This window comes from Mytilus edulis, chromosome 10 (genome assembly GCF_963676685.1).
Source record: "Mytilus edulis chromosome 10, xbMytEdul2.2, whole genome shotgun sequence".
NCBI classification, from domain to species: domain Eukaryota; kingdom Metazoa; phylum Mollusca; class Bivalvia; order Mytilida; family Mytilidae; genus Mytilus; species Mytilus edulis.
Genome location: NC_092353.1, coordinates 49,385,480 through 49,402,661, shown reverse-complemented (window position 1 = coordinate 49,402,661; position 17,182 = coordinate 49,385,480). Strand labels below are relative to the sequence as shown.

The following is a 17,182-nucleotide window of genomic DNA, read 5'->3' as shown; positions in this document are numbered from 1 at the left end:
TGATGAATCACAATTCTGTTTATTTCATTACTACACATTTTATTTATGATATTGGATCAAGTCAAGTAATTAGTATGATGATACACAAATTTTTGTCTAAAAATGAAACGCATTACCTTATTCGGCTGTGTATAGTGCACACCTCTTTTCATTCCCCTCAAATCATGAAAAAAATTGAAAAAAACTACAATGCTCAAATTGAGACTATAAATTTCAATGCAAGACTGTGATTGATCCATTTGTGGCAGCATGTTAAGTTTGACCTCTGTTGTTGCATGTATCCCTCGCTTTGCATTCTGGGATTATAGCATGTATATTCATCTTCATCATTTTCATCTCTTGTAACCATGGTAACTATACTTTTATTTTTTCAGCCTGTGTTGTCATGGTTTGCCTAAATTTTGCTTTGTTATAAAAATATGGGATTTTTTTGTTGCTGTTTTTAATAGAATTATAGTGTTTTTCTGGCGCTTTTTTTTATTTTCGAGTTGACAATAGCAGGATTGGTTAAAAGTATAAGAAAGTTCTTTGCAAGGTTTAGCAAAAACAAAAAGGAAAGGGGGTAATATTAACAGTTGCCAAATTCAGTAAAAAGTTTTATAGCAAAGCTGTTTACTGTAATCTAACTGCATGGCATGAATATAAAAATATTCTGCAAATTCATTTGTAATTTCTTAACTAAAACATTATTAATTAAGGACAAAATAATCTCAGAACCATGTTTGTTTTGGCCATGAAACTAGTGGCACATGTAGATAAACTGAGTTTTGACTTTAAAACTACATGTAACTCAGATGGAAACGTCATTGGTAAGTAATCTATAAAAGTAAGTTTGAGCAAAAACTGAACTTGGATGGCACACAACTCACACACTTGGATATAATATAAAATATAGGTTCTCCTATGTTAGGAGGGAAGATAATCAGTAGATGTCCATGATTGTTGTATGAACCCTTAATTTATAGATAAATGGTGTATGTGTGAGTCCAATGTGTCTAAAGCAAAAAAGGCAACAGCAACCTCCTGAATTAAAACGAAGCAAGTCACAAGGTATTCGAAAACTACAGAAAGCTCAAAGTGTGGCGTCCGTAGAGGAAATGACTGGTGGAGGTGCACACCATTGCTATTATAATCTATGTCTTTTTATGTTGTGAAAAAAGTTTGGTCAACGTTGTCCTTGTACAGAAATTATCTGCCGAATTGTATTTCTTATGATTCTTGTGAAATTTTTTACAATCTGGGTTTTGGCAAAATTGTCATAAAATATCATAACAACCATAACAGATACAGTTCAGCTGAGTGAGCTATGCAGAAATTAACTTGATAACATAAATTGGGGTTTCTGACAATTCAAAGAAAGGAATGCAATAGATTTTCAACTGACTCGATGTTGTCTGACCAGTTTTCTTCTGACCTGTAGAAAAAATTTCATTTATGTTCTTCACAAGAAAATGTAATTGTCATCAATTAAATCATGTCTTTTCCACTGTTCATCAAAACATTACTTAATCTATCCTAATCTTGAGTTCCATTTTTTGTTTTGAGGGTGGGAGGATCTATTCACTCACTGACATATTGGAAATTCTATCAAAAATTGTATAAACAATGTAAATCATGATCATTGTCACAGTGTTACTGAAAATCTAATACAAATTTTCATATAAACAGGACATTTTTATGGCCCCGCAACAAAGTTGTCAGTGCCATATAGTTTTACCCTTGTCCGTAATTGTGTAATTCCGTAATTCCGAAATTCCGTCATTCCACAACAAACCATTATACGGAGTTTTTTATGCCCCACATAGGGGCATTATGTTTTCTGGTCTGTGCGTCCGTTCGTCCGTTCGTTCGTCCGTTCGTTCGTCCGTCTGTCCCGCTTCAGGTTAAAGTTTTTGGTCGAGGTAGTTTTTGATGAAGTTGAAGTCCAATCGACTTCAAACTTGGTACACATGTTCCCTATGATATGATCTTTCTAATTTTAAAGCCAAATTAAACTTTTGACCCCAATTTCACGGTCCACTGAACATAGAAAATGAAAGTGCATGTTTCAGGTTAAAGTTTTTGGTCAAGGTAGTTTTTGATGAAGTTGAAGTCCAATCAACTTGAAACTTAGTACACATGTTCCTTATGATATGATCTTTCTAATTTTAAAGCCAAATTAAACTTTTGACCCCAATTTCACGGTCCACTGAACATAGAAAATGAAAGTGCATGTTTCAGGTTAAAGTTTTTGGTCAAGGTAGTTTTTGATGAAGTTGAAGTCCAATCAACTTGAAACTTAGTACACATGTTCCCTATGATATTATCTTTCTAATTTTAATGCCTAATTATATTTTTTATCCAATTTCATGCTCCATTGAACATGGAAAATGATAGTGTGAGTGGGGCATCCGTGTACTTTGGACACATTCTTGTTTCTAAATGCCTTCAGATATTGGGCTGATTTTTGGTATGTGAGTTAACCATGATGTGTTACAGATCAAGTTTAAGTTTCGTTCCGCTCTGCTAATTTTTGTTGAAATTACGGGCTTTGGACTTTGATAATTTGTTGAAAATCACAGTTATACAGACCTTTTTTATGCCCCACCTACGATAGTAGAGGGGCATTATGTTTTCTGGTCTGTGCGTCCGTTCGTCCGTCCGTCTGTCTGTCTGTCTGTCTGTCTGTCTGTTTGTCTGTCTGTCTGTCTGTCTGTCTGTCTGTTCGTTCGTTCGTCCGTCTGTCCCGCTTCAGGTTAAAGTTTTTGGTCAAGGTAGTTTTTGATGAAGTTGAAGTCCAATCAACTTGAAACTTAGTACACATGTTCCTTATGATATGATCTTTCTAATTTTAAAGCCAAATTAAACTTTTGACCCCAATTTCACGGTCCACTGAACATAGAAAATGAAAGTGCATGTTTCAGGTTAAAGTTTTTGGTCAAGGTAGTTTTTGATGAAGTTGAAGTCCAATCAACTTGAAACTTAGTACACATGTTCCTTATGATATGATCTTTCTAATTTTTAAGCCAAATTAAACTTTTGACCCCAATTTCACGGTCCACTGAACATAGAAAATGAAAACGCATGTTTCAGGTTAAAGTTTTTGGTCAAGGTAGTTTTTAATGAAGTTGAAGTCCAATCAACTTGAAACTTAGTACACATGTTCCCTATGATATTATCTTTCTAATTTTAATGCCTAATTATATTTTTTATCCAATTTCGCGGTCCATTGAACATGGAAAATGATAGTGCGAGTGGGGCATCCGTGTACTTTGGACACATTCTTGTTTCTAAATGCCTTCAGATATTGAGCTGATTTTTGGTATGTGAGTTAACAATGATGAGTTACAAATCAAGGTAAAGTTTTGTTCTGCTCCACTAATTTTTGCCAAAATTATGGGCTTTAAAACTTTGATAAATTGTTGAAAATCACAGTTATACAGACTTTTTTTCTATACGCCTCCAGATTTTGACCTGACTTTAGATATGTGAGACTACCGTCATGTTTGCGTCCACATGTGTTATTCAAATTGCAGATTTTTCCACTTTTTGGGACAGGGCCATTTGTGTCGCTTTGACACATCTAGTTTTTTCTTTAAATTCTCAATTCTACTGACCTAAAAATACTTAATTTAATTTTTAAATGGGGTAGGGGGTGGGGGTGAGGTGTAATGCTCTTTCAATAATTCATCTATTTTGTCACATCATTTCTTAATAATTTTATTTTAAATACCAGCTATACTTCCCATTCATCAAGGGTTCTGAGCAACAGTATGGCACACAGCAGTTTTTATTTTTCGTAATCTGATTTCTGTGGATAGAAATGCTCACTTTCTTTTTAGTATGTACAATTACAAGTTGATCAAACTGTCACAGTAGTGTAATGGCATGTAAAATGATTTGTGACCAAAAAAAGTACCTCTTTTAGTGCAAGATATTTTTATTTTCTAAAGGGTCTTTATTTGAGGTTTAAATTTCATTGCTGGTCATGTTGCTGGTCCAGAAAACCTTTAGGCTTGTTAAAATCAAATATCCCATTTCTTTAAATTGATAGAAATTGTTAGTGACTATCTTGTTTGATCATTTAATTGTAAGTGATAATATTTTTAAGATGTGTTGTTTTTGCTTGCTTGATGGCTCCCATTGTCAAGGAGAGGGTTTTAAGGTTGACCCTCATCCATCAGGTTGTACCCATACATATGTCCCAAATTGGTTTCAGTTTACTAGTTTTAATTTGCCTCAACCAAACCTCATGAAACTAATACACAATGCTATAGCCATGAAAACTCAGATCAAGTTTTGGTTGTGTCAATTTTACTGTTTTGGAGTTATGTCCCTTTATAAGGTTGAATGCGATTTGAGTCTTCATCTGTGTCAAGGTTACAAGGAAGTAATTATTTACATAGGCGACAATGGTAGCCTTATTTGGTCCTGCCTTTTCACTATCAAAGATCCATTGAAAAAAATTTCGAATTCTGAATTATCAACACCTTTGGGTGTAATTGTCAAACACATATGGTGCCACAGCTTTTTTGATAGAGACATGGCATTTTTTAAGGGTACTCAACGGTCTCGGAACTTTCGAAATAGTATGAGAACACCCCTTGCTTAATTTGGCATAGAAAATGTTGCTTGTCTTGGAGAGTTTTCTCTAAATTTCTCGCTATTTCTACACCAATGGCCAACACCCATTCCTCATTATTTCAATTTTAATTTCTAATTACCAAGGCAGCAGAAAATAAATTTACTTCTACCTATTATCTTGGATGTAAAATCTAGGTGGCGCCAGTCATCTTTATTTACTTCCTTTTAACCTCAAATGGACACATTTTCAATTTATTGTCCCTACCCGTAACTCATGTGGGGAAAATGGAACTACAGGGGATCTTAGCCTCTGTTGTATGTCTGTCCGGTCTTGTTGACACTCTCACAGGTACTTTTCTTGCCAGATTTTTATAAAACTTATATTATATGTCAACATCAGCAATATCTTGAACAAGTTCTAAAATGATGGTTGATCAACTTTTTTTTAAAGAGTTTTGCCCCTTGAAAAACTAAAATATGTGCAAAGCAGGGGACATTGTTCTTTTATTAAAATTTGAAATGATATATGTATTCAAAATGTAATCAAGAATTAGAACAGGGAACATGTCATTACCTACTGGTACCTACTTATGTGATGTATTTCCCCTCCATGCTTGCTGTTGTGGTGTTTTTATACAACCAGATTTATATACATGTGTATATATATGTTTATTTTAATTTCATTTACGTTGGGTTTAATGTGGGTGATTTTTGGTTTTTTATTTTCAATCTTTAACTGGTAAATGTACAGTTTTTTGTAGAAGATGTTTTTGGAATTTACCATTGATTTTCACAAATTATTTACAAATGTTAAATTATGAGAGGCATATCCACTGTTTATTATAGATATTCCTTGGTTTTATATTAACACCAATAACAAAAATATTGACATAACAGAAAAATTGTGAATGTCAGATGCTATTTTTTGCATCATGATTATAATTGACATTAGGAATTATCCCGATTATTAGCATTGACAATTTTCATGACAATTGACATTAAAAAACGAAAAAAATTTGGATAATTATTGAAAAATTAAATTGAATATAGATATTCTTTTGAATTATATGTTAACAGTTTAACACCAATAAAAAAGTTATTTACATAACTGAAAAATTGTGAATGTCAGATGCTATTTTTTGCATCATGATTATAATTGACATTAGGAATTATCCCGATTATTAGCATTGTCAATTTTCATGACAATTGACATTAAGAAACGAAAATTTTTTTGGATAATTATTGAAAAATTAAATTGAATATAGATATTCCTAGATATATATGTTAACACCAAAAAAAAATTATTGACAAAACTGAAAAAGTGTGAAGGTCAAAAATACTGAAAAAGTGTGAAGGTCAAAAATACTTCTTTTTGCATCATAATTGACATTATGAATTATCATAATAATTGGCATGATAATTGATATTTACAACTTTAATGACAACTGACATTAAGAAACAAAAAAAATTTGGATAATCATTGAAAAATTCAATTGAATATAGATATTCTTTCGATTTATATGTTAACACCAATTAAAAAAATGTTTACATAACTGAAAAAGTGTGAAGGTCACTTGCTATTTTTTGCATGATAATTATATTTGACATTAAGAATTATCACGATTATTAGCATTTAGAATTATCATAATAATTGGCATTAAGATTTTTTTTTATTATTGACATTTATGATTTTTATGACAATTGACATTAAGAAATCGAAGATTTTGCATAATTATTTGTTCAATGACATTCCAAAAGTAAGCAAACATGAATAAATATAACTGGAAGGAAAATTTGAAGGTACAAAAAAAAAATTTAAATAGAAAAATATATTTGCTGTCAGATATGATGTCCCTTACTGAATTAATGGCATTTATAAAAGTTTTAAGGTATCTTGGGCAACTTGTTGATTTTAACACTAGATAAATTAAAAGTGCATTTGCTTCAGAGGTTATTGATATACAATGTACATGTAAATATATCTATAAATATATATATCAATAACCTTAGTACATTGACATCTAGACTACGTTAGCTATCTGACATTTCCAAAAACATTTGTTTATTCATAATGAAAAAGAATTTTTGAAAAGTACAAGATCTTGATAATTAACCCCCAAAAAATATTAATTCTTCATAAACTGGTGGATATGCCCTTCATATATATGGACATTAATTGATCTTTATTAATTAGATGAATAGCTCTTGATTCTTAACTTCACGTTGAATCTTATTCTAAATATTGTGAAACAAATGATTTTCATATAAGAACATTTTGTCATGATTTCCATATGGTGTCTATTGTTGTATAGTTGAACTAGAAATCTCTTTATATGATACATAAAATTGAGAATGGAAATGGGGAATGTGCCAAAGAGACAACAACCCGACCATAGAACAAACAACAGCAGAAGGTCACCAACAAGTCTTCAATGCAACGAGAAATTCTCGCATCCGGAGGCTTCCTTCAGCTGGCCCCTAAACAAATATATACTAGTTCAGTGATAATGAACACCATACTAAACTCCAAATTGTACACAAGAAACTAAAAATTAAAATAATACAAGACTAACAAAGGCCAGAGGCTCCTGACTTGGGACAGACGCAAAAATGCGGCGGGGTTAAACATGTTTGTGAGATCTCAACCCTCCCCCTATACCTCTAACCAATGTAGTAAAGTAAACGCATAACAATACGCACATTAAAATTCAGTTCAAGAGAAATCCGAGTCTGATGTCAGAAGATGTAACCAAAGAGACAATAATACATAAATAACATCAGACTACTAGCAGTTAACTGACATGCCAGCTCCAGACTTATACACACATAAGATAAGGATGTCACTTACTTAATGTTAAACTTTTTTTTTAAACCAATTTTTTTCTTTGTCCGTATATTGACAAAATATATCTAGAAATGTAAATTGAAAAGTTTGAATCTTCATTTACTTAAGTTCTTGTTGTCTATTAATTGTTTCTCTGTTTTGACACAATATAGATTTTATCACGATAAAATGAGATGCTGATTTAACATCAATGATACAGCAACCCAACAACACAAAAATAAAAAAGTCATCTAAAAACCAACATACAGTTTTCAGCAATACAGTAGTATCTATACAATATATCAACCTCTATATGAATTTTGTGTTAAAAAACACTATCCAATTTCTCTTAACAACATCAAATTCCATAAAGACAAATATTCAAAAGAGTTACTTTTATATAGAAGTAAGGAGCCCAGTATAGGGAACCAGATGGCCATTAGCAGTTGCTTAAGAAAGACAAAACAAATACAAGTAGTAATGTGTCAATATACAGTTAAAATACTTACAAGGTTCCCTTACTTAGAACACACATAGGAAAATGCTATGTTAAAACTAGTTTTAAGAGACGTCAACTCTCCTTTTTTAACCTTTTTCAATGTAATAACAGAAAGTAGATAAAATGTTCATTTGATATATAAGAAAAAGTAGACAAAGAACATTATATGAAAAAGGAACTAAAAGTACACTTTGTTATAAAAAAAATTAGATAGAAGTACATTTTTAATAGTACGAGAAAAGTACTTAACTTTTATAATGATTTTTTAGATAAAATCAAAAAAACATTAATACAAACTATCAACTAATGTTGTGGCAAAAACAATTATTATTTTGTCTTAATTTGAACATAAGTTGTTATAAGCCAATGGTAGGAGGCATTGTACTTAATCATATTTTCCCTATATTAAATGTTATTCTGTCTTTTTATGAAGTTGTAGGAAGTAAAATGAAATAAAAATGTGTTTATAAGGAAGGACAATTCCCTTCACTTAAATTAAGAACTGACCATACCCAAAAGTTCCTAATTTAGATTTGCTCCTTTGCACATCCTCTCATTTACTATGAGATGTCTGAATTCTTTTCAATCAGTAATAATGAACTTAAGTGCAGTCAACCATTTATTTAAGTATTTCAGAAACTCAAGGTACATTTACATGTTTATAATACGTGGCTGCATAATAGAATTTTTTTGAATCTTGGAGTTCATTTAAACTTTTTTGTAAATTTTGAAATCAGTTGTTTTTTGGGGGTTTTAATTGCTCACTTTTAATGTTTCTGTCTTATATTTATTGATTTATCCAGTTTTTATGATAATTTAATTCAGATATTGACGTTAAACTATAATTATAAAATTTTGCCATCAGATCTCAAAAAAAGAGATGAACATAACTTTTTATTAATTTACTAAGATTAATTTGATTATCAAAGTAAGATTATTTTTTTTTATTGGTTGTAATTTTTTTTTTACTAAGTTTAATTTGATTCATCATTAATCATATTGTATTTACATGTTTAAATTATCAGCTATGTAAAAAGTACTGACAATATTATAATTGTTGTTTTGATAGCCATTGTTTACCTCAAACCTGATTGTGGTGAGTCTGAAGCACATTTCTTCTAACCCTTTCAGCACATAAAAAATTATTGTTGTTGTCACATTTTAGAGAGAAAAATTTTTCACATATTCATACTTTTTCCTTTGCAGTAAAAATTGTTGAAGTACTAATGTTATTTTACTTCCAGGAAAGCTGTCACTCATATTTTCTCTCAATATGATATTGTTAGCCTACAGAGATATTTATACCAGAGTAAAAAATCTTGAGGACAAATCTTAGAAATATATTTGGTTATGATAAAATTTCACCATTTTCATCAATCATGCCTCTTGTCCTAAACATGCATGAAATATTTGCCACTGGACGGGGTTAAGCAACAATCAACCAATCATCAATCATGTCTGCATTGGAAACTAATATAGCAATAGGCCATTAAAAAAGTCACGCTTAATTTCTTTAACTTTTTAACACCCGAAACATAGAATAGTGAGAACTAAAATTGTATGCTGATGTCAGCATCAATAATTGTTAAAGTTTGTAATTAAGTTACTCAATGTATTTGATGTATTTGCAATGATGAAGAGAACAGATGTATCAAAAGTGTGTTTCTGACTTTTTCATGGTGCATTACCAGCTTTATATTATCCAAACATGGTCTAAGCTGTTTGTATTTTTTAATGGTAACAGATGAATAATAGAATTTAAAAAAAAAAAAAAAAAAAAACTGCTAGATTTTTTTTAAAAAGAGATAAGGGTCCAGAAAACATAACAAAATTAAAATGCTCTTTTATGTCAATTAAACATATGGAAAACAACTGTTATACTCCTGACTTCGTACAGATGTTTCTGAAGAAAATGGAGTTAAACCAACTGAAAATTAAAAAGATATTATGAAATCGATTTAGTCCAAGATGTTTTATTTTATAGTTCAAGCATCATCACTGCATGTGTTATTTTCGCAGGCAAATTGTTCATTTTAAGCACAGTTAACAATTTTATTATTGTTTGACAAACACCAACTCTATATTATTACTTTAATATGCTTGTAAGCTCATTAGTTTTGATCGGAATATTTTGTTTTTGTTAAATTACAAATTGTGTTAAAAAATGTATAGAGATGCATTGATCAGAGAACTAGAGGATATCAGTGTTTAAGGTAAAGCGATTAAGGTTTCTGATGAACAATTTTATGAAGAGCATATTTGTCAATTTTAATTTTTTACAGTATGACTGGTGAAAATACATTGTCTTTAGCTATTTCCTTCTTCACAGTTATCTTGTTTATAATCTAGTTGGATTATAAGTTTTTGTGGTATTCAATGTGCTTTGTACGGACCAGTGAACAAAAAAGGCATTCTGCCATTTATCTAGAAATTGTAATGTTTGCTTTAAAGGTTTAGAATAAAATAAACTTTTTAACGCTTATGGAAAACACACTTGGTGATTGATACTCATATTACAAGTTTGTAAATCCAAGGCACAAATTATCACAATAATTAAGATGTAATGTTATACATGTTCAAAAGTGTTGCTTTCATCAAAATAGAAAGTTATTTGTTCTCCTTTTAAAAAATGTTTACATATAGACTTGCGAAATTTGTAAAACATTTCAGTATAAAAAAGAAATAATTTAAGTTTTTTTGAATTTCAGATAAAAATGATGGTGCATCTTTTTCTCGGTCCCGTAGTTCTAGTATGTCAAGTTTAGAGAATGTCTCAAAAGAAGCAATTCAGTCTCTTATCTTTGCTGACTCATATACCAGAAAAACAGGTGAGCTCAATAGAATATGTAGCATAATAATTGCAATAGCAACGTTTATAAAGTATTTCGAGGTCAAAGTATTTTTTCAGTAATCAGTAGTAATGTAACTTGAAATGGTAAATTCTATAGATAATTGGGCTTTGAAGCTGTGGTTTATATCAATAATGTCTTGGACAAATCTGAAAGCTGATGACTGAAATAGTAAATTGGTATTTAGGTCAAAAATATTTTTATCATGGCTTCCCAAAAAGGCCAACATTGTGTAACCAAAATGCCTGTCTTGGTAATGTCACATTATGGTCTGAGACCACAATTGTCGTCCCTTGATTTTCGTTGTCAACAAATATAGTCCCTAGTGTTGACAGTGGGTTACTTGCCAATATTTTTCATACCCCTACCAAATTTATTTCTCCATGTTTTATGCCTCAAATTGCAAGAAGGGGGGTGAAATTACACTGTAAAAAAATTTGGGTCCAGAATTTTAAAGGAAAGTAGTGATTTGGTCCAGTTGAAAAAGGTTAAAAACAAGCACTTTGGAAGCTGTCAAAAGATTTCAAGACGACCTAAACATAAAATTGTCCATATTTTGAGTTATAGCCCATGAAGTTTTCTATAATTTTGATATAATTTGTCCCAAAAGTAGTACGACACACTGTAAAAATTTCATTGAGAAAGCGCAGGTGGGATTTTTTTAATTTTCATTTATGTTCTAAAAGAAATGCACTACGAAGTAAATGTGTTCTCGGACCTAATGTTTGTATGATTGTAGTTAAAAAGATAAGAATAGTAATATATCATTGATACATAATTTTTTTTCTTTTAATTACAGATAATTTTACCTGTCCATGTCTGTGGGTAGGTACCAGCCTGGGTTCAGTGCTGGTTATTGTGCTAAATCTACCTCCCCCGGGAGACCAGCGACTTAGTCAACCTGTGATAGTCTCACCCAGTGGTAGGTAACATTATTAAAATTAACACACAAAACCTAAAATGATTTAGATAAGCCATGTGTTGGAAATGTGATCTATCCTAAAACACTCTAAAGTCAATTAAAAAATTAAACAAAGCATACATTTCAGAATTTACAATAGCAATGTAAAACAAATTTGATTATGACAAATTCTAAAATCGATATGTGCATTAGTATTTCAAATCACTGGTTTATGTAAGAATGATCTTGAATGGGATTTAAAAAATTTGCAAAGAAAATTATTACTTAAATTATGAATGCAAGTTTTTATATACCCATTTACAGGACTTATGGTATCTTGTTGTCTGTCCGTCGTCAACATGCGGGACAAAAACTCAAAAATGCTTGAACCAATTCACATGAACCTTTGGTGTATTGTTTTATCTATTGATGTGAGCTCCCTTTTGTTTTTTATAAATTTTAAGTTTCTGAGTTTGTTTGGTTTTTTTTTCATTAAAAAAGGGGGATTTCCAGTTATTTTGGACAATAACTCAAAAACACTTTCACCAATTTGCTAGAATTTTTTTTAATTAATTGACATGAGCTGTCTGCGATTAGTATTAATTTTAGATTTTACTTTTCCAAGTAATTTAAAATTGGGGATTGTCCAGTTTTCAGACAATAACTCAAAAATGCTTTTAGCAGTTTTCATGAAACTTTGGTGAATTGTATATATGGAGGTAAGCTCCCTTTAGATCTTTATATACTTTTAGATTTTACTTTTGGGATTTATGTGATTTAATTCATGATTAAATTTGTTTATATTTTAGGAACGATATTTAGGTTGAAAGGAGCAATATTAACCATGTCTTTCTTAGATTGTAATGGGGTGCTAATTCCTTCCATACATAAGGCATGGAGGGACAAAACAGAACAAAAGGAGACACCAACAAAAGAACCGAAAACGCCAAGTATGCTCTTATTTTGTTTAACCTAAATGTATAGCATAAGATATGAGACCCAAAGAAATTGTCTGTTGATTGTACCTACACATACATATGAAACAATTGGAGATTTGAATTCAACCATTACATCTTGCTTAGAGACCCAAAGAAATTATCTTTTGATTGTACCTACACATACTAGTGACATACATCTGAAACAATTGGAGATTTGAATTCAACCATTACATCTTGCTTAGAGACCCAAAGAAATTATCTGTTGATTGTACCTACACATACTTGTAACATACATATGAAACAATTGGAGATTTGAATTCAACCATTACATCTTGCTTATTGAAAGCCCTACTCTTGGTAGTATATACACTTAAATACCCCTTAGATTATGTTAGTTCCAATTTGCTTAATTTACTGTTGGGGAATAAACTTACAGTGGCAAATATTATTTTAACTTCGGTAACAAAGTGAAATTAAGGTGGTATTAACACTTTCACTAAAATTAATTTGGCTTGTTTAATTTTCATAAAATTTTGACAAAGTATTTACTTTGACCCTTTGACAAAAATATAAAAATTTCAAAAAATTTGAACCAACCAATTTATCACAAAAATTACACTGGTTATATAGCAGTTAGACTAACTCTAATTTTGATCATTGAGAAGCTTTATATTCCCTTAACAACACAACATAATTAAAACGTTTAGCAGATTTTACAGAGTTATCTCCGTGTAGTGTTAGGTACCACCTTAAATCAGCATAGACGTTATTGTAGAATTCAATCTATTTTGAAGTGAACATTACTGAAACTAACAAGTATAAGCGAGGGTTTAAATCCTTTTAAGCCGGGAATGCAGATTCAGGTGCATTAGTATGTCAGTCTGCACTGTTAGCCACTAGTCCGATGCCCCAGACTAGTAAATATTGATTTGGACTAGTGAAAATTTTCAAAATTTTATATAGGCACAAGTTTTGATATTTAGTTTCCGGACTAGTAGATGAAAAGTTTTTGGCGCAGACTGGTCTGTCTGTGAAAATCTTACTCCATATGACTTTTTTGCCTATCATGCAATGCAAGGGTACATAATACATCTGTTATGACATCACTGCATTATATTGTATACCATTGTATACTGTAAACCAACTAATTTCCGCAGGCAATGTATTTTGGAGTCTTTCGCTAGTAGAAAAATAACGTGAATATAAATCGTAGCGATTATGTTAAACTTTGATCTTTTCACATTTAACTGCATAAAAAAAACTATGAAAATCGTGGAATTAAATCGCTGCGAATTAGGATAGTAAGGGCTAAACACAAAATGAAGTATCCACAAAAATCAGTTGGTTTACAGTATTGGATTCTGTAAAAAGTAGACCTACATACTTTGATTACAAAGAAATACAAAACTTTGATGTTAGATGTAATTTAACTTTAAAATAAATGGTGAAATATGATGTTCTTCACAGTCATTCTTTTACGGGATGAAAAAATACATTCATTTTGTAAAAACCCGGGGGGGGGGTTACTGATTATCTTTTTGGGTATAACTGTGCCGACAGCACTTTCCAAATCATACCCTATTCTAACCAGAAAACATTGAAAAAGATACCCAGTTCTAAACAAAAATATTGAAAAACATACCCTGTTCTAGACATGCTCAGAAAATGTTTATCCTGTTCTAGACTGTTTAAAACAGATGCTGTACCAGACTATATCTTAAACAGTTAAATAAGCTACTCTGTTCGAGACAAATACTTTGTTTAAAAAAGACCATGTTCTCACCAGCAGGGCATGAAAAAACTACCGTGTTCTGACCAGCTGGACATGATATAGGGACCCTGTTCTAATCAGCAGGGCATGAAAAAGCGACCCTGTTTTGCGGCACACTCATATCACTAAAAATATATAAAGTTGCCCCCCTCGGGGTAAAAACTTCATAAATATATATAAGTGAAGGTAAGACTATTCCAAATGTTGGACAGATATTCTATGTTATTTGTGATTTCTTTATTTTTAGGACAATTATCTATGGCCCAGAAACCAAGGATCTCACCTACGTCATCAACGGAAGTCTCAGATAAACAATATGCTGTTTTATGCTCAGAAAAACAAGCAAGAGTATGTAACTATTGTTAACTAATAATTTATGAACATGAAATGTTTTCCTTCATAAATAATAAGTTATTTGTTGGAAATTTTGTTACTCCATGTCAGAAAATTTAATGCCCCAAAAAGGGACTATTTTCCATTAGTTTAAAAAATTTCAGACAGAATCAAAAATATGTGACAAAAAATTCTTGATGCACTTATAAAATTTGAGCTCATGAACATGTGTGCTTTTTACACAATCTCTGACCAGAAAAAAAATGAGATTGACAAGCAAAAAATCAGAAAACGGCAAGAAGAGTGAATAATTTTATGATACTTTTACATTACATTAAAATCAGAGCACAATATAGATTTTTCATCAGTAATAGATACAAATACCATGAACAATTCATTGAATGATTTGTCATAAGACAAACGATACTAAGCATATTCAGGCACATTTTCCTAGATTTTGATATTTATGCAGTTTGATTTTTGATGTTTTAACGCCACTTTTAAGCACCACATTTAGGCTATTTCGTGGCACTCAGTTTTTATTGTTGGGGAAAGCCAGAGTGCCCAGAGAAAACCACCAACCTTTATAGGAAAACTGACAATCCTAGTCAATTAAGATCGGAGTCCAGAGCACCCGCACGAGTGGGGTTCGAACTCACAACCACAGTGTTGCCTGGCTAGTTATTACAGTAGTAACGACTTAGACCTCTCAGCCACCGAGGCCCCTATTTACGCAGATAATATTCATTGATCTGTTATATGTTAAACCAAGCTTTAGATTTATTTGTATTTTATTTTGCCAGGTTGTATCCTTGCCATCTCAGTCATGTCCATATAAAACAAGGATCACGGATTCATCATTTGTTGTACGAGCTGATATTGTATCAATGAGAGGTATTTGTTATAGAAAGACTGTCTTTTTTACCAAATCTGTTAATCTCTTTAGGTTATGGATGCAATACTTTATACTGGATTGCAACATATTTTGGATGGTTGGTCACATGTAATAGATAGATCCCTATTGATTTTGAAGTCATTTGTTCCAAGCTGGGTTTCTGCTAACAGTCGCTATTTTCACGATTGAATTCATTATTGGTAAAAGTAATATAATGATTTGATTTCAATTTTCATCCATCTTGTTTACTTTTTTCTGGTTTCTCAGACTTTACCTGATCAAACAAAATTTGGAATACACCTTGAACTTGTTAAGATTTTGACAAAAAAACAATAATCAGTTGATTGCATTTTATAGCTGTGAGCAACAATAGACTTATTAATTAAGGTGCTGACTGTATTATTTTACGAAATGAGGTGGTCAAATAACATCACTCAATTTACAAATATCTGCAAAGTCAAAAAGGCAATAATTTCTCCATAAACTATATCTGTTAGGACGAAATTATTGCAATATTGACATGACTAACCAAATTTGAGATTAACCATTTCGATTTCAGCTGTATACAAATAAATGTATCAAATGTTGGAATGCGAGTTCTTACATTTGTGATACTCACTCAGTAGCATTATTCATATAATAAAATCATGCAATAATTTTGAATTTTCAGTAAACTGACATGAAAGTGTTTCTATGGTTTATGAACAAGAAACATTAATTTTTATGCCCCATCTGTAACTTTGTCTGTTTGTCTGTTTGTTTGTTTGGTAGTTTGTCCATCTGTTCCACTTCAGGTTAAAGATTTTGATCAAAGTTTTGGTCAATGTAGTTTTTGATACATATGTTCCCTATGATTTGATCATTCTAATTTAAATACCAAATTAGAGTTTTGACCCCAATTTCACGGTCAACTGAACATAAAAAATGATAGTGTGAGTGGAGTATCTGTGTACTATGGACACATTCTTGCTTGATAATAACATTTTACATTTATCTTTCAGATAGTGTATGTTTAGCGTGTTATATTGCCAATGGTCGGATTATGACATTTAGTTTACCCAGCCTTAAGCCTCTTCTAGACATAGATTTTCTAGCATTAACAGACCTGCGGATAGCCCGAACATTTAGTTTCAGTAGTAATGGACATGCTAGTTATTTATGTTCACCTACTGAGATTCAAAAAATATCATTTTCTGCTGACCTAAGGTAAAGTATAGATTATACTGAATGAAAAAGTAACAATACAAAAAATACCATGTTTCTGCTGACCTAAGGTAAAGTATAGATTATACTGAATGAAAAAAGTAACAATACAAAAAATATCATGTTTCTGCTGACCTAAGGTAACGTATAGATCAAACTGAATGAATAACAGTTAGTTATGAGTTGGTTGACTGTTATAAAATATCTTAATGGCAGATGAGTCTTATTTATTCAAATTGTCATACAATTTTAATGAGAATACCAATTTTAGTGGTTTAAGAAAAAATCGTATTTTTGGCTGTAAACAAGCTTATTGAAAAAAAATTGTTTTTTGCTTAACATTAAATTTGTGGTTTACATACATACTCATGAAGACACAGAGACATGATAATTTGATTCAGGCTCA

At 31.2% G+C, this 17,182-nt stretch overlaps 1 protein-coding gene across 10 annotated transcripts in view; it reads left to right on the top strand.

The window, feature by feature from the left end:
• Nucleotides 1-17,182, top strand: part of LOC139491390 (syntaxin-binding protein 5-like) — a 96,133-nt gene that overhangs the window by 70,876 nt on the left and 8,075 nt on the right. For 4 of the 10 annotated variants that reach the window (XM_071279044.1, XM_071279043.1, XM_071279052.1 and 1 more), the window contains 7 exons: nt 8,956-8,982; nt 10,595-10,714; nt 11,535-11,657; nt 12,446-12,586; nt 14,593-14,693; nt 15,482-15,572; nt 16,575-16,779. In XM_071279044.1, the coding sequence (XP_071135145.1) occupies nt 8,956-8,982; nt 10,595-10,714; nt 11,535-11,657; nt 12,446-12,586; nt 14,593-14,693; nt 15,482-15,572; nt 16,575-16,779 (808 nt within the window). Of the gene's footprint in view, nt 1-965; nt 1,111-8,955; nt 8,983-10,594; nt 10,715-11,534; nt 11,658-12,445; nt 12,587-14,592; nt 14,694-15,481; nt 15,573-16,574; nt 16,780-17,182 lie in introns of all 10 variants that reach the window. The other 6 variants (XM_071279048.1, XM_071279047.1, XM_071279046.1 and 3 more) reach the window with 4 other exon arrangements.